Raw genomic sequence first — 19,016 nt, forward strand, 5'->3', positions numbered from 1 at the left:
CCGCAGGACTTTGTCTTTTTTTCGAGGCGCCTCCGTCGATCGCATGCCATTTGCACAGTTTTTAATGTTTTGCGTCCAAATTTTTACTGAATATTCTTGAGATGTAGTTTTATTATTATAATTTTATTTCAATACACTGGCACTAACCAGAGCGCCTAAAAAAATTCATAAAAACATGCCTTCTTTTGACCGCGAATTAACTATACCCCTCCCTTAAAACAAATAACCAAACTCTCGAGAATGTCAAAATAAAGAACAAATAAGGGCTAGTGAGAGTTTCTTACGCGGTTGTTAGTGCGAAAATAAAAATAGTTTATTGTCGAAATATAGTATAAATTAGTTACGCATAAACGTTTCGGCTATATGGGTGAGTGCATTAATCTTTCTTTGAATTTTTCTTATAAAATATTAATTACTAACGATTTTGATACCTCCACAGATTTTTATCTGTTATTCGTTGCCACTGGGAACCATTGCAAACTGAATAAGAAGATTGAGTTGCCACTCTATCGTCTTGTCATGAAGAAGTGAGAATTTACATTATATGTTCAGATATACTGATGATAGCTCGATAGCCGAAACGTTTATGCGTAACTAATTTATACTATATTTCGACAATAAACGATTTTTATTTTTGCACTAACAAAAAACGCGTAAAAAACTCTCATTAGCCCTTATTTGTTCTTTATTTTAATATAAATTGTTTTTTGAAGATACAAATTATAACTATATAGAAATAAGAACATTATATGCAAGATTTTTAATTTATTTAAATTTTAATTTTTTTAATTTTAGAAAGTTATATTAAAATTGTTTTCAAAAATATTGTGAATGGTGCTTTTTTATGATACGTATTTGTCTAATAGAAACATTTCTATTGATTTTTAGAATATCATCTAATAATTCTGTTTAAGTTATTGATTAATTGATATAAAAATTGTAATAGAGTGCCTTTCTACATATTTTGTATTATATGTTTTATAATAATGTTACTAAATATTTTTTGTGATTCAGATGTTGATATTTGAATATGATGAAGTATTTAATATTAAGCGTTTTCTTTTTATATTATATTTTTAATTTAAATTTAGATTTTATTTTTTTATTTATCGCTGTATAACTTGTATTTTTAGAATTATTGCTTTTCACACTGAGCTATCACATCAAAATTAGATAATTTTTGGATCTTGATATATGATTAAGACATGAATCTCCAAAATTATTTGAATTTAATAATTACGTTATATCTCAAATTGCTAGGTTACTCCATTTGGAAAACTCAACTTTTCTGTGATAATGACAAGTTCGTTGCCTATGCTATGCAAGAGTGCCCGCCAATAAAAGTTAATTTCGCATTCGTCATTCCCCTTAATCTAATGTGTAAAAAATCCTTATATGATAATAAATATTAAAGCAAAACCAAGACTGCGCTGGAGAGTATAAGATAATGAGAATTATACAAATACAATATAAGAATTATTTGGTTCCTTTATCAACATCTGAATTATAATTAAGGCTTTTGCTTACTAATTTATTTTTTCATGTATGTAATTTAAGTCTTTTTAAATTTCGCTTTATAGTTTAGATTTGTTTGTTATTACCTGCAATATAAAGATTTATAAAAATGATAATATGTTGATAATATATATTTGAAACGCTGAAAAACTATCAATCACACAATATAGATTTTAAAACATGCAATCTTGGAATTAATACACAATTATAAAAACTAATAAAGTTGATATGTAATACATAGTATTTGGAATCAGCCTTAAAAACTTAATCTAGATTATATACAAACTTGCTTTTCGTGTATTTCAGCGTTTTATTTAAGAATATAAGAATATGACGAATATGCCACATAATTAAAATGTCAATAAAAATAAACAGCGAGATTTATCGATATGTTTTGTATAAAAATCTGTAAATTTTACTTACACTATCGAACATAATGACTATCATATGTGAGGCTATCACAAACATTTGTTCAAAAACGATAAGATATTACAATTTATTATACAATATATAATTATACAATATATGAGCGAGAATATTAATTGATACAAAATTGAAAACAAATGCGTTATAAATACACAGTTGAAGCAAACGTCACATTCTTGTATATCCCAATACGATCTGCATTAGTAAAACTTTTGCAAAGCGATTAAAAAAAAAGATTTGAATTGTTACAATTGGCACTTTATTTAAGCACGTAAATATTAGGAATATACTCACATCGATCTTCTCATTTGAATATAACGCATTGCAAATGTAATGTATGTTGTCTTTTATATGCTCACGATATCCTATTGAATTAATTAATGGTATACGAAATAAAAAATTATTGCAACAATTTGAGGACGTTTAACATTTTATTTTATCTGGTTCTTTATTTTCATTATATAAATTAATGTTTCTTTAAATATTATTTAAATATAACATAATTATATTAATGTTTTTTTTACATAGTGAAATAAAGAGAGCATATAAAATTGATTCTGTTATAATATGTTATTAAATCGTGCACATCTGCAGAATAATGCAGAACTTATAGGAACTATTGTATTAGAATTTCTTAATTTTTTAATAAAACCAACGTAAAACGATTTTGTATCTTTGTGATGCATTATCAATATGTACATATTGAAGCACAAGAATAATCAGTAATTCATTAGAAATAATTTAATGCGTTCTTATCTAAAATATTTAAATAAGTTGCAGAAAAATATTTGATAATAGAAATATTTTTCTGCGAGTAATGTTCAACTTTATAAAAATAGACCGCAAAATACAGTCGCAATTGCAATAAGTAATGATAATTTATGTATAATTGCACCGTTCTTTGTGTAAGAATCGACTACGTGAATCTTCCAGCCCATATTTGCGTGTGTGAATGAGTTGTAATATACCAGGTCGGGCCATGATGAGTTTGGACTTATTACTAAAGTGCCGCCTTCTCCTGCACATGAGAGATAGAGAAACATAAGAGAATGATTTTTATCATTACTTGTGTCTTCACACGTGTTCGAAATCGTGACATTTTCAAACTTTTCCATTTAAAAAATTTAAAGATTTAAAATCGAAGGAGATTTTTTTACCTGGTTCGCAGACTTGGACGAGCGTTCTATTGAATTTTTTAAATGATGGGAAATTATCATCCAGTCTTCTGTCTCGACCGTTGTGCTTGCTTAAGCAAAGCGGTCCAACTGAAAAGTAACAAATCAAGTAAAGAATTCCGCGAACATTTGTGTCTAAATTTATATTAAACGTGTGTGATTCGCGTAAGGAGAATCTATACAAACCCGCGGTCGGTCGCGGTCGACCTCTTCTAGTCAGTTCAACGCCAGCCAACACCCTGATCTTACTTTGCGCAAGATCGCTGAGTGTATCGTATCCCCCGTGAGGATCATCGGTTATTATTAACGGATGATAAAGATCCGCGCTGTGTGGATTATTTCCACCGTGAACACGGAAACTGTACGTCAAGCCTCGTCGTAGGTATAACTCGGGTATCAACGCACCTTCTATGTACCAAGCAAGACCCACCGATGGTTTGCCTGCGAATATGTTTCGTGAAATCCTTGTATGCGTAAAAGCGATAAACGATAATCGAAATTAATTAATTAATCAATACTAGAAATTTAAAGTATCTATTACGATCGAAGCTAGATCTTCATTGCTTTAAATAATTCAATCTTGTGTGAATTACTAATATACACTATTTATGTACCATATTGTAGTCTTTTCAAACTGCGCGCCGAATTATTTTTCCGGACTATAAACGCAATTAAAACTATTCTAGTAATCATGAATTGAATTGACAAGCAATTTTTTTAAATAATTTGATGATACCATCAAGCATCATATTATAAAGATGTTAATATGTTAAAACTGTCATTAAATTTATTACGAAAAATATTACCTCGGCCAGGATATTGAACCCGGATCTCTTGCATTCCGTACGAGCGTCCTAAGCCATTACACCACCGAGGCCTTAGTAATATTCTTCGCAATAATCGGTACAATAAGGAAACAACATCTTTCTTTCAGGTGACATAATATAAACGATATTAAGAATATTTTATTTTAGACCGCATATGTGAGAAACACAATCAATACTAGAAATTTAAAATGCCTATTACGGTCGAAGTTGGATCTTCATTGCTTTAATTCATGATTACTAGAGTAGTTTTAATTCCGTTTATAGTCCGGAAAAACAATTCGGCGCACAGTTCGAAAAGACTACAATATGATACATATGCAAGTACATATATTAGTGTATATTAGTAATTCAAGATTGAATTATTTAAAGCAATGAAGATCCAGCTTCGACCGTAATAGGCATTTTAAATTTCTAATATTGATTGTGTTTCTCACATATGCAATCTAAAATAAAGATCCTTAATATTGTTTAATTAATTAAGTTTATACCTGTGATTTCTTGATACCCTCGTTTCCCTCCGGAGGGCCCGATGGTTGCTTTAAAAGTTCTAACACTTCTGTCAAATATTTCTGTTTTTTGCCAAGGTTCTCTGTAAGAATGATCAACAGATGCTTAAAAAAATCTTCAAAACAATATATCTAATATCCCAACAATACCACCTAATATAACTGTTAGGTATCATTTCTCACTGAACAACATAACTGTGATACAATACAAGATATACATACTCAACAGTTATATTGTTGCGTGGGAAATTATAACTAACAATTGTATGCTACTGTTAATCGATATTTGATGAGATATTTAATGGAAATTCGTATATATACCAGGTATATAAATATGAAATCGAAATTTTTTAATAGAAAATACACGTTTATTGCATAAAAATGATAAAAAATATTTTATTCGAAGTATTGCCCATCGCTAGCTATACATTTTTCCCACCTGTCTAACAATTTATGAATGCCACGCCGAAAAAATTGTTGCTCTTTTGAGCCAAACCAGTCATCTAGCCATTTTCGTACATCTTCGTAAGAAGTGAAGCGCTGCTGAGCAAGTGCGTGTCCCATCGATGCAAATAAGTAGTAATCGGACAGAGCCAAGTCTGGTGAGTAAGCCGCATGCGAAAGTATTTCCCAACCAAACGCCTTAATCGTTTCCTTGACCAGTTTTGCTGTGTGTGATGGTGCATTATCATGAAGCAAAGTCACTTTGTGTTGCCTTTTTTGATATTCCGGTCGTTTTTCAAGCAAAGCTTGATTTAAATTGATCATTTGTTGTCGGTAGCGTTCAATATTAACGGTTTCGCCAGGTTTTAGCAGCTCATAAAGGGTCCTCTACATAGAAGTCGTAGACGGTCGTGGAGTCTTAAGTCGTAGGAAACTGATCAATTCCAATCGAGTATTCTCCTTATATTTGATTGTGATTGGTTGGTTTTCTACGACTTAAGACTCCACGACCGTCTACGACTTCTATGTAGAGGACCCTTAATAGATCATACCTTTCTGATCCCACCAAACACAGAGCATTGTCTTCCGTCAATAGGGATTTGGCCTTGCAGTCGATGTCGATGGTTCGCCTGGAGTTACCCATGATCTTTTACGCTTAGGATTCTCAAAATATATCCACTTTTCATCGCCAGTCACAATTCGATGGAGAAATGACTTTCTTTTGTACCTGGCGAGCAGCATTTCGCAAGTGGTTTTTCGGTTTTCCTGCTGTCTTTCATTCAGTTCATGTGGAATCCATTTTCCCATCTTCTAGATCTTTCTCATGGATTTCAAACGTATGGACGGCTTCTCGTGTCACATTCAATTGATCCGCGAGTTGTTGAGTTTGAGCGTCATCCTCATCCAACAATGCTTGCAATTCGCTGTCTTCAAATTGTTTCGGTGGTTTTCCACGTTCTTCGTTTCTCACGTCAAAATCGCCACTTTTGAATTTTTTAAACCACTCAAAGCGCTGTGATTTACCAAGGGCATGCTCATCGTAAGCTTCGACAAGCATTCGATGCGATTCTGCAGCAGTTTTCTTCAAATAGTAACAGAAAATCAATGCTGTCCGCAAATCGTAGTTTCCAGGCACAAAATTCGACATGTTCAACGGTATTACAAACTATACTGTTGTATGAAACTTGTATTGTTGTGAGTTGAAAATCTTTGTCAGATGTCAGAACAAGGAAATGGCGTCAATGACACGGTCTGACGGCAATTACATTGACAGCTATGGCCATCTATTGGTAAATTCCGGTTTCATATTTACATACCTGGTATATATAATATTAAAAAATAATTTGATACACATATATGACCAAAATACATTCGTTCTTCACACCTCGGGAGGATTTTGTGATTATGCTCTGTAAAATCGATGCACGCATTCTCCGGCTCCTTACGGCTCAATTCGAGCATCACATCGCCTCTTGGATATACATCGTGGAAACTCGGTTCGTTATTAGTTTTATCGAGCCTACCCAAGGCCCAGACCACATATGCCGGTTTATCCGTGCGAAAATCTTTGTCTCCGACATCGGCTGTGCGAAAGTAAAAGTTTTACTATTCTATACATCATACACAATGAGTATTTATAAAAAAAAAAAAACGCACGTGCCTATGCAACTCACATGAGATAAGTGTACGTCGGTACGTGATGATATTGATGCCGTCCTCTCTCACTGCGGTGTAAAGCTGATTGCTGTCTAAACCACCGAGAAGCTCGTCTTTGCAAACTCCTTTGTACTGACCCAAAACTTTCCCACACTATCGTCACACACGTTAATCTGTTATCTTCCACTTTCCTACCTCTTTCTTTTATTTATGAACTTAATAAATTAAATATAACTTTACTCACTGGCGCCTTTGCCGTAATATTGTAATCCGTAGCGTATCCTCGTGTATCGTCCATATATGCGATAGCTACATCTGCACCTTCCATTCGGCTGGAGGTCTCGGAACCGGATAAACCAAACGCCATGTATTCGTCTTTGTCTGGAAAAATCGAAATGTGCAAAAATGAATAATCTCTTTCAAGCCTCAATTTTTAAAAGATAATTGTGAATCTATATGAATCTATTTGTTAATACATACCGACTTGACCTGATAATTGAATAGTGATCTGCGGACCGAAGATCTCCCAGGCGATCTGATATCGCTTGTGCAGCTGGACGCAATTCGGAAGAGACTGTGTTTGCTTGCGAACTTTTATCAATGATGGCGGTACATTGAGTCCGTTGGGTATAATGACAGAACCGTAATTAGACTTAGTTTTTACATCGAAAACACTCAACCAATCTATGTTAAAAACGGTTTTATCACCTGGTAGCTCCAATATGATATCTTCATTATTATATGACCTAAGCGAATCCATGCTAGAAAGAGAAACTTCTTTTACATACACTTCTAGATAACTTTAATTACATCATGAGATTTTTAATAATAATTTACAAATAAATTAATTTATTAGCGCTAATAACATTTTGTAATTTCATTTTATTCCTCTTACTATCCATATTCATCGGGTACTTTCTGGCCTTTGCTGGATGGTTGCGGGCCAAGACCGACCCAAAAATACGTGTCTACGCCTTGTCCGTCGTAGGTGAATTGTGGGATGCTGATGGTTTTCGAGTCCAGGATTATAATGGGTTCTGATGAAACATTGTGAGATCTTTTCGATAGTTGTGATATTTTTTGAGGCGTGGGTGGATCAAACTCCTCCGGAACATAGACATCTCCGAAGGTGTTCTATGATTAAAAAGTATTTCAAATCATCAGACTCCATCTATCCTTAACTAATCCTTGTATAGCTTTCATCTTATATCAAATATTAAATATGAGAGAAATAATATTGTACACAAAATTAATACATCGCTTATAAAATTTATATTACCTGACTCACTAAATCGTACACTGCGAACCATTTGATGTCCGTTATCTTTTTATTATCCGGCAAGGTCAGTGTAAAATCTTTGTTAAAATAGCGGTCCAAAATATTTGTTCTGAAAGAACACGCATATACTCAAGATTCAATTTTGCACTTTATCTTAAAATCTTCTTAGTCTTTCTTTTTAAATGAACGGAAAGAAATATAGCTTACTTGCCCCACTCATCAGGGACGATAAATCCTTGCGGACCTGGTCTATTTGATGCGCCTGCCCAAAAAAATGTATCGGCCCCATTACCATCGTAATTGAAAGACGTCAGCAGCAAGGTGTATTGGTCCACAGCCCAGACATCGCCGGAAACTTGGTGATGATACGGATTTAATTTTCCCAAATATTTTCCCTTGTATTTTTCCTCATTATCTTCTTGTGCGTAAACTGCCGACATTATTTGAAATATTTATTGACTTAATAAAGGAATTTTTTAAATACGATAGCATAAAATATAATTGTTTAACATTATACAATATTTTACTTCTTGTTCGTCTTTTCACAATTTAAATATATTTAAAAAATTCTAAATATTTATTCTTAAATATTTATAAAAATTCATAAAAATATATAAAATAATTCTAATAAAGATTTTGAAATAATTGTTCTAAATAATTCAGAGCTCTAGATTTTGCCGCGCGTACTCGTATTCGTCGGAGACATCAATACCGGGTAAAGCGATGTCTTCGGTTGATTTCGACTTTTTCTCGAGACTTCGTCGATCTCCTTTTTCACAAATGCATTTTTTTGCAATATGAATCATAATTATACGGCCGGTAATTACCGCAAGAAAAAAACAAGCATCCTAGAAGCGTCACGAGGGCACTCGGTCCCTTCTTTCTCACGACACCTGCCATCGCTTCATCTTCCTTCCAAGTACTCCAAAGCGTGTCGTTGACTTTTTTATCGGGAGACCCACGAGACTGCCAATAGCGAGGAGCTGATGAAACCAACAGATGATCGGGAAACTACGTGTGATCGCAGTGATTCAGTGCTCATAATCAGATGAATCGGACTAAATCCATGGATGAGCGATCCGACGTGGTCGTCACACTCGCGATAACGAATAACGGAGGATGAACTGCGTGTATGACGGTGAATTCATTGAACAGCAGAGTTCCTCGTTGTCTCTCGCGGCGGAAACGAGCGGAAACGCGACTAGAAAGCCAAATCGGCCTTCGTGGAACGCGGTTCTTCCACGCACAACCGCTACGGCTGCACATTCCCCGAGAGAAAGTACACGCTGCGCAGGGAACCAATCGACGATGGAAAAACGAATTCGTTCCGTGGTCGCGGTCATTATCGCGTTATTCGCCGGAATCCAGTTCGCGAGGACGATAGACCGAACAAGTTGGAACGAGTTCGTCGATAAAACTGGTTTTTCTTTGAAAATCAATAAAATGCAATTGCACATCTTCCTAAAAATTTCACAATATTCAAGATATACGCGAATCTTTTCCTCGATTTTCTCCAAAATATTCGTAAATAATTGAGAAAGCGAAAAGTTTCTTTTAACTGCGTTGCGTTGCGCTTTTTGCACTTAATTATTATTAGAAAAAAAATGAGCGTTTATTTAAAACTTTTGGGCAAAAGAGAGTGGAACGTGAAAAGTTGCAAGAAAATATAGAAAATGCGATAAAAAAAATTGAACCTAAATTAAAGATACAAACGTACAGCAGAAGTGAAAAGAAATATTAAAAATTGTAAACAATAATTATAGTAAATGACAGCAGCTTAAAAAGAATTCCAAAATAGAAATATCTCTCGGGCATAAAGTTTTAATTTGTCAGCCTCTCCTTTATATAAACGCATTATTTTAATATAATATTAAAGAATAATTACGAATGTATCGATTAAATATCTGGCTTAAAGGACATATATGTATATATACAGGGTGTTTGGAAAATAATGATAAATCTTTCGTATAGGAGTAGAATGGACTAAACTGAAAAGAAAAGTCCTCTACCATTTTGCAATTTTCGCAATAGTTAACGAGATATTAGGGTAACTCCGGCAAATAGGCTGCGCTGGGATTTACGCCGCAGAAGTTAGAAAAAATAGAAGAAGTAGGGGTAATTTTCCCGTAACTACTCTGTTACATGTCTTCATGTTATATTATATTGCATTATGATTTCAGCTTCTTACTGTTAATATTAATGAATTTATTGTGAGTTGAATCGATTTGTCACTGTAATAAGTAACGCCATCATAAATTATAATCTACATTAAATGATGTAGAGCGTGTAAAAGACTTAGTGGTTATTTCGTGATACATATGTGTAGTGGAATAGTAAAGCATGTTGTGTAACAAAATACAAGAGCTTTGCTTTTGTATTCTTTGTTTAGTTTGTTGTCTTGTATATCCCACCTGTTCGGGATATACGGCATTTTTAGCGAGCAGGATTTATGCCCAAAGCATACAAAGTGCGCAGATTGAATTCAGTGCACTAAATGCAATAAACGCATTATATGAAATATGTACCTCATGTCATAACATTTGTAATATATGTAGGAAGATCATAATTATTATTTATTACTTCATATACATATTTACCATTCTTATTCCTTAATAAAACTTTATAAACATATTTTATAAGTTATTATGCCATTATATGTCTTATTTATATGCATTATTTGTAAATTTTTCATGAACCGTACATATCCCCCCCTCCCCCTATGAGTAGCCATATTCCCACCCCTATGGGATATATGACAAAAATACCAAGGGTTTCAAAAAGTTTATTTTTTAATATGAAAAATAAATATTTCGGATTTCTAATATTTTTTTCATAGTAGTAGACAGTACAAAGTTTTTATTGATATAGTTCGTTTACTATAAACATAGTAAGTAATACTTAATAAATTAAGTTTTTAATAGGTGCGACGTATATACCGGAGTTACCCTAATTGCTAAACATTGCCGAAAATTGGTCTTCAATAATTTGTTACTCAAATACTATCAACTTTACAGAAAAACTGCAAGAGACAAAAATTGTTTGTTTTCTTCTCATAGAACTTTACGAATTTTTTTAGAATTTATCAACTTTTTAGTACAGCATTTTCTCATTTTTAACTTGAGAAAATATGGTACTAAAAAATTCTGAAAAAATTTATCATTATTTTCCAAACACCCTGTATACATATATATATATATATGGATTAAATAACTCAAATCTGTTTTAACATTTTTTTTCACTAAAGGCAGGCGTTAAATTGAGTCGCGTTAAGCGTAATATATCCTATCGTGGTTGTTCGATAAAGTTTTATATATTGTATATGTACCTATATAATTATGTTATAACATTTAAAAGGTTGAATAAAGCGACATTCTCTCCTCTTACACTCGAAAATATACATATATTTTAAGAATTTCTTAGCACGTTTTATTTCATATGCAATAAAAAAATGCTATATTACAAGATTCAGGTACTACGTTATATGTTTAAAATTGTTTCTTATTTTAAAGCATTCATTTTTTATGATCGATGGTATGTTTCAATGATGTGTTGTTTTACTACGTGTAAATAATTTTGTTATACTATATGTGTATCAAATATATACTATATATTGCTATATATGTATATTGAATGAATTATTATCGTTACGTTTCTATCAGTATGATTTCACTAAATTCAATTTCTGATGCTATCAGTATCATAATGTAAAGAACTTTAACATAATTTAATTATTGTCGAACATAAATAAGAATTATGACTATATGTATATTTCTATTTAAATACGAAGTCAGAAAAATTATATCAATATTTTAATTTGATTTTCATATTTATAAAAGAAACGGAAATTGAAACATACAGATCATTGTTCTAAAGAATTTGTTTTTGTATCTATGATGTGTATAAAGTATATAAAACACATAAAGAGATTCAATATCTTTTTGTACTATTTAATCATCTCATCACTAACAATAGACTTAACGATATACGCGAGTAACTTTTACGCATTACTGTAAAACAGATCAGATCCTTCGTTATTTGTAATACACATATTCAATATAATTATAAATAAATCATAAATCCGAGTCCTATTATGCAATTTTACTAAAAAAACACACATTACCGTAATACAAATTTAAACGCAACTACCTGAGATAATACAATTAAAGTGTGAAACGAATATCTTTTTTTTTTTTCAAAAAATAGAATATTCTAAAATTTTCTCACTTAAGGATAGGCGTTTTTAGAAATTAAAGCAAGTGTGATATTAAGAACTATCTCTTAGATTTTGTTAAAATTTGCTTATTTTGTATTCATTGCGTTTGCTTGAAACCTAAGTTTGTAGTTATCTTATAAATCATTATTATGTATAACAGTTTTGTGACAAAACTGTTTAGATCTAAAATGCAACTGAAAAAGCATCTAATAATAAAAAAATAAAAAACAGTTTATACTTTTGAGATAATAAGTTCGATATATTATAAAAATTACACTATTTAAAATTATACTATTTATTTGCAATTTTACAGATATCTAATTTGTTCGTAAGTGCGAAATGCAATATGTATATTTTATTTATTCTTTTAAAAACTTCTAAAATCAAAATAAACAATAACAAATAACAATATAATTTTTTTATCAGTTAAGTTTCTCCCGAAATAAACTTTTATTATAAAACTCGTCAAATTTTTATATTTATATATTACAAGTATATCTTGTTAACATGTAAATTCTAATCCTGCTGCAGGTAGTAACGAAACTTCGATAAAATCTGTGAGATAGCTCTTGTCATGGTATATATCGCTCATTTGCGAAAATAGAATAGCATTCTACACAAGTAGATGCTAATAATACTACAAATTAGATATAACGCTAATGCTTTGAGATAAATCTACTTGGCCCCTCAATACTTTTTGCTGCAATCTTTTGCAAAAGATTTTTGCCATAAGCTTATTTCGACGTGCTTCCTCTTGCCGTTCTTGTTGCCGCCGTTTAAATCGCACTTCATTCAGTCGGAGATATCGTTTACGTGATCTCTCCTTCATCTCCTCATCGGTAATTTTTCGCTGCATGTAAACTGCAATAAAATATTTACGAAAAATTATGATACAAAGCTATAATTTGCAAATTTTTATCAAAGTATAACAAAACATAAATTTTATTAATTTGACAAATTTACAAGTAATCTTACCTATTGGCTTTCGTATTGGTGCGGATTTAATAACGTTGGACATACTAGCTATCGCCAATAACTGTATTCGTTTTTCTTTCCTCAATTCGCGCAATTGGCATATTTCCGACAAATACTGTCGGCGTGTTTCCGCATTGCCCACAAATTCAGGATTATTCCTAGATAAATAATCCTAAAATTGGTTTAATGTCATTAATAAAGACTGTAATGCTAATATTATCTATCCTCTATGAATTAAACAATTTTAATTCGGAATATTGCCGTTGCAAATAAAGATTATTTCAAGTAATAAGATTTAATATCTGAATATCTTATTTATTAAAATAAATCAAATTTTTACCTGTAAGGTACTCGTTTGATGAAGATTTTTGCTGGCGTTATTTCTTTTTATAATATCACAAGGACAGCTATCAGATTTTCCTGCATTCAACGGTTGTTTGAGGACTTTTGGTATATCTAAGATTTCATTTTTCGAGGCATTTGCTTTTGTAAACGATAATTCATACGCGACAGCTTTGGGATACGTCTGACGACAGCCACATTTTTTAGTATTTTGATACATGGCACCACACACGCGGCAATGTTTATAATTTCTGTCAGTCTCGTTAATACTGGTATCATCTGCATAGTTTGGTTTGGATGTATAACTCTTGCACGTTTTCCCTTTGACAATGTCTTTCGCTTGACTATTATTACAGGAGCAAACCTCATCGCAATTGCATTTTAAGCTACTTTGTACTTTACGTTGTTGATTCACGTCGCTATCCTGCGAACTATCAGAGTAAATTTGTGTCTGCGGTTGACGTTCTCCTTTCTTTAGTTGACAGTCAAAACGGCACAAGCCGTTATTGTCGATTTTACCGCCCGTATAACATTCGCACAGTGTTTCTGCAGTTCCCGAATTATGGCACGCAGCACAATCGTTCGTGCAATTACAAATCTTCCCCGTGTCACTCTGTTCGCTGTAATTTAGCGCGCGCATTCTGTTCTGGCTTTCCGCGTTGTAGTTTTGTCGGGATTTTCCAATGACAATCCTCCTATCCGCGTCATTAGCAGAGATATTATCACACTCGCAAGCATTTCCACAGATTTGTTCTACCCCTGAAATGTTACCGTGAATACAAGAATTCTTTTGACATACACTACAGACGGTATTATTAATATCTATAACAGACTTCTGTTTAAAACACAATGGACATGTCGTAAATGGTCGTTTGTAATATTCAATCCGTTTGGCTTTAACAGCGCTCGAGCCGCCTTTGTTATCACCTATGGGCGGATAAACGCCATGTACACAATTACATTTTGATTTTGACGCATTGATTTGATTCTTAGCCTCTTTCTGTTTCGGCTGGACGCTGCTACTTTGCGATATACGATGATGAACCGACTCCACTGTGCTGTTATCGCTCACATAATTCGTTTGTGTCTGCTGTGAAACAGCCGGCACATCTTCTTGATGACTCTTTCGCGATCTGATCAAGGCCGTCTCGGACGAACTCTGTTTACATCGTGCACATGTCCGTTGTACAATCGGAGTGGAGTGGGTTTGACACGACTGATCTCTGCACTTGGTGTCGTTTTGATAATGCGCGCACGGCTTTTGAAGATTCGTATACTTCGCATCGTATACGTCGGATTCTGTCGTCACCGGTGTTGATGACGTTTCCCGAGGTAGCGTCTGCACACTAACAGCGATATGTTTTGTCGCAGATCTCCGCGTTCTGCCAGCAGACACGATCTCCCCGCCAGTCTTTGAATAAGCATTAGCCACGCCTAAAGCCGTTTGTGTGCAACTGTTACGTTTCATGATCCTCTGGACCATATTATCGCCAGGGGTTTCACACATTGCCAAATTGCAGTGAGACGACCATGGCTCGTTAACGGAATCTTCTCGCAAGTCAGATATGTTCCTGAGAACATGAAATTAAACGGTGTTAGATCGTACGAATTACAGTCACTACATTATAGTCGATATTCATAGTAATATCATTCGATTCTTATATTTAATAAGTTTTAAGTACAATCTTAAGATGTCATAAATAAATCAATCACAGAGTCGTATTAACACCTTAAGACGGGACAGTAAATATCGGCTCAGATTATACAATCATTACAATATATTATAAACAAATACGAGTTACCTATGCATGGCATCCGCGTGTTGTTCCCGCCTAAGTATCGCTGTCTGCTTTGGCTTGAGATTCGCCGATTTAGATTTTCTTGGTGAGGATTTTGGTCTTTCCAATCGCCTGGGTTGTTCCAGTAATCTAGCAAATAGAATAAAATCCAAATTAAAAAATATAATGTTAAAAAAATGAGTTTGTTAAAACGGAAATTTAGAAATTTAGAAAACAGAGCAATACATACTTTTTTAAATTACAGAGGTGGCTAATCTCGTTTGTAATCCAAATAAGTTGATTTCTCTTCTCCATCTCGGCGTAATTAACGAGCTTGGAATCACCGGATTCGGACATACTGCGCTTCTTCAATTCAAATTGTCTTTCAGACGACGTCGTCGGTAATCTCCAGTCGGTATTATTCGTGTTATTGTTGGACTCGACTGGCGTTCTTCTGTTGTTTACGACGGCGTCCAGTAAGATCCTGTTGTGATCTGGTGGTATACTGTTCGTCGTGGTCGACTCTCTGTGTGGTAGTTTGCAGTTCTCCTTGAAACAAAATATGTCGTTCACCTTAGTGTTCTTATGATTGCGCTGAGGCACAAAGCATTCGGAGCTCTCGCTCTTATCAGGATCCGTTGGCGTATTACTAGTCTGCTGACAATCATCCGTCCTCAGTCCTAATCGCGCTTTCCTGCCGTCCATTTCCGTTCTATCAGTATGTCGGTCAAACTTGTCGCTATTACTACTCTCTAACGCGACTTCCTTTATGACATCACTGGCAGTCCCCATCGACTTCTGCATAGACACGTCCTTCTTCTGCAAGTTCCACTCATCCGAGGATTCGGTAGTGCTATGCTTGTTCGTCAGGGCCTGAAGCAGTTCGGCTCGGTACATCTTATTCCTGGCATCGTCCGGATTCCAAGGAACGTTATCTTCCAAATTATGCTCTATCTTGTCGTCTGTATATTTCGCAGTTATGAGTCGCTTAATTACGTGGTGTATCAGTCTTTTCTTGATCTGCTTGTCGCATTTATTAGCGTCGACGAGACTCTTCAAGATGTTGACACTTTTCTCCAAATCTCGAACCAAGCTATCCGAGTCTCCCCAGAGCTTATCGTTGACACTGGAACTGCTGTTTGGCAATGTCGAATTCGATCTACCTGTGTCCGAGAAAACGTGACTGTCCCTTTCGTTTGGGACATTCGCGTAGGTGTGTCCCGGAAAATACTCGAAACTATTGGCTCTCCCGGATACGTTTTCCGTCTCGTCAGGCTGCGGTGTCGCCGAGGTGGATGCGTTTCGGGAGATGTCCGAGCTATTTCGACGTTTCTGGCTCTCCTTCGTGTCCGCGCTGACCTCGGCGTCACCTGTCGAACGCGAAACGTCGCATTTTCTCGGATTTTTAACTTTATATGTACCTTTAGACCTTTTCAAAATAGAATGTATCGCCGTTTGCAGATTAGAATCCTTCTCCACTGTCGGCGGTTTCGTTTCTTCAAAATCCGAAACTTGCACGCCAATGGATTCATGAGTGCACACATCAGGACTCGTTTGTATCACCTTGTCGCAAGTGGCAGGTTTATTCACTACGGTAGAGATGGAGGACGTGGAGTTAAAGATTAGAGGAAATATAGTTTTCCTTTCTTTAGCGTGAAGATTTACTTCGCTCTGGCTCCTCTTCAATGAACATTTCGATGATAACGGGGGTATTACATTCATCGAGATGCTTTTCTTCAATGGCGAACTCGATGGACGAATAACTTCCTTGCGTTTATTTACGATCCTTTTCTCTACCGTCGAATATTTCGCTAATGGAACCTTAAACACCGACGTGGGAGTGTCGTGTATCTCCAATCTGGTAGGTCTTACTATAGCTTTCAATTGCGTGGAGTCACTTGGAACGCATCTCTCTTGTGACTTTATGTCATCTCCCGTTATAATGCCTGGCAAATGATTCTTTGCAATAGGTGTTATCTCTATCTCGCTCTCCGATCCCGAAATATTTCCGATTAACGGTGTGGAGTTTGCATCGGGAGCTGTGGATTTTGAACCACTCTGTGCCGTCGCGTTCTTCCCGGATTGCATCCCTGATTCAGTGGTACCCTCCGGGTCTAACCGTAAGGCGGCGGAGCATCCTCGTGCTAGAGCCATACGTTCTATGGTGCTTAATTTTTTATCGTCTTGCTTATTGTGAGCGTGTGAATTGAAGTAACCGACATCTGCGCCGCTGTCCCACTCCAGTGGTTTATAGGATGCCACGCTGGAGGTCGGAGAGGACAGCTTTCTCTCGTTCACCTCCGGAAACTTCTCCTGACTCTCGTTTCTCTCCTCGTGTATCGTCTCCGGTGTAATACGCTTGAGATCTGGCGATGGCGTCTGGATATCTGTCAACGGTTGAACATACCTGGTTGAGGCCTGATCCAGAGAATGATCTGTGTTCGAAGACTGTCCGATCAACGGGGGTCTTACCCACCTACGCCTTTCTTTCGGCACGCAGGGCTTTAAATCGTATTCCTCTCCGACGCAGCCCTGTCTGCTGGATGTACCCACTTGGGCGTTTAATTCGTACAAACTGTAATAATTCTTAATAGCTTCCTGTGGAGTATTCGACATAGGTAGCGAGAAATACTGATCCAAATTGGCGTCTCGGGAATACTTGCGATAATATTCCATTACCTGCGCGGAGAGGCTCTTCTTGCCGGTGAGGTGCGACCTGAACTTGGACGGTTCGACCGGGGCGTCGTCGCATTTTTCACGCACCGACTCGTCCGGATTCTCCAAGTCTCTCAGACGACGGCCCTCGCAGCTGGATTCCGAGTCGTATTCCATACTAATACTAACTGTCTACGATACATTCTCCCGCGCCCTCGGCCTCTCATCCCCGAGTCCTTCCGGCGCGTTCAATCGTCCTGGAAAATCTCGTTGCTCAGCGTATGTGGCGAGCAACAATCGAACGAAAGCATATTTAGCCCGCCTTAATACTCATAAATCGCTTCAGCGTCTATCGTCAAAAAAGCTTGTAGGTTACGATGCGGATATGCGCGTCATTTGCGCCTCGAATATTCACGTTGAAATAACAGTCCTCAGCGATTTTGTGGGTTTTCCCGCGACGCAATATCCGCTTGGTACGTCCGCTTTGCTACGCACTGCGTAATCTGAGTGATAACAGTTACAATACAATTATTTACGTTACAACGACTGTTCAAGTCAAATTCTTGTTTACATCCACTACTCATCTAATACATTGTAATTGGATGAGTTTTTGAACGCAACTCCGGATTTCTCGAGTTCCCGCTCGATTGGCGGATGGAAGCGGATAGTTTTGCGAACGCATTACTATCGCCATCTATTTCCTATTTTAAATCATTCAGGAAAGCTAATGCAATACTGAATGCAACTGAGAGCAAATCGGTTTACATCAGTTTACATATTTAATTATAAAAAATATACATATGTACTACATACATAAAAAATTGTGATATTGACAATACAAATGAACTTATACTGTCTACTGTCAACATATGTAAAAAGCCACATTTGTACCGTTTCTTTCTTTTAAAATTGTTTTAAATATATTGAAATAATCACTTTCACAACAACACAGGCTGCCAGCTACAATTTAATGCGGAAAATAAAAGAAAATTAAAAATTGTAGTTTTGTCACCGGCTCCTGCAGTCAATTCGTCACAAGAGGCCTGTTCTTTTTGGCTGAACTTTTGCACCAGTTCATCTTTCTTCCTCTTTTTCCTCCTGGAGAGAAAAGGAAGAAAGATGAACTGGTGCAAAAGTTCAGTCAAAAAGAACAGACCTAATATGTGCTGCATATAATGCTGGATTCACACTGCATCCGATTTGCGTCGTACGACGCTCTGGAACC

General features: G+C 35.5%; 3 protein-coding genes across 3 annotated transcripts in view; 1 reads left to right on the plus strand and 2 right to left on the minus strand.

Moving 5' to 3' along the window:
* Positions 1-2,727: 2,727 nt before the first annotated feature.
* LOC108768537 (protein Skeletor knk) lies at positions 2,728-9,100 on the minus strand. Its single transcript, XM_018518999.1, has 12 exons — positions 8,656-9,100; positions 8,036-8,258; positions 7,829-7,937; positions 7,445-7,683; positions 7,030-7,310; positions 6,794-6,930; positions 6,567-6,702; positions 6,278-6,476; positions 4,432-4,532; positions 3,303-3,557; positions 3,099-3,206; positions 2,728-2,959 (listed from the first exon to the last, which is right to left on the minus strand). The coding sequence occupies exons 1-12, from the start codon at positions 8,726-8,728 to the stop codon at positions 2,769-2,771; spliced, it is 2,052 nt and encodes a 683-aa protein (XP_018374501.1). The 5' UTR covers positions 8,729-9,100; the 3' UTR covers positions 2,728-2,768.
* Positions 9,101-12,564: 3,464 nt separating this feature from the next.
* Positions 12,565-18,362, minus strand: LOC108768536 (uncharacterized). Its single transcript, XM_018518998.1, has 5 exons — positions 15,387-18,362; positions 15,161-15,286; positions 13,357-14,929; positions 13,017-13,188; positions 12,565-12,902 (listed from the first exon to the last, which is right to left on the minus strand). Exons 1-5 carry the CDS (start codon positions 17,966-17,968, stop codon positions 12,679-12,681), a joined length of 4,677 nt encoding a protein of 1,558 aa, XP_018374500.1. The 5' UTR covers positions 17,969-18,362; the 3' UTR covers positions 12,565-12,678.
* Positions 14,184-19,016, plus strand: part of LOC108768538 (DNL-type zinc finger protein) — a 7,254-nt gene continuing 2,421 nt past the window's right edge. Inside the window, exon 1 of the mRNA XM_018519000.1 lies at positions 14,184-14,195. The gene's annotated coding sequence lies outside the window, so the exon portion shown is untranslated. The remainder of the gene's footprint in view (positions 14,196-19,016) is intronic.

The sequence above is a fragment of the Trachymyrmex cornetzi genome, unplaced genomic scaffold (assembly GCF_001594075.2).
Source record: "Trachymyrmex cornetzi isolate Tcor2-1 unplaced genomic scaffold, Tcor1.1 scaffold803, whole genome shotgun sequence".
Lineage (NCBI taxonomy): Eukaryota > Metazoa > Arthropoda > Insecta > Hymenoptera > Formicidae > Trachymyrmex > Trachymyrmex cornetzi.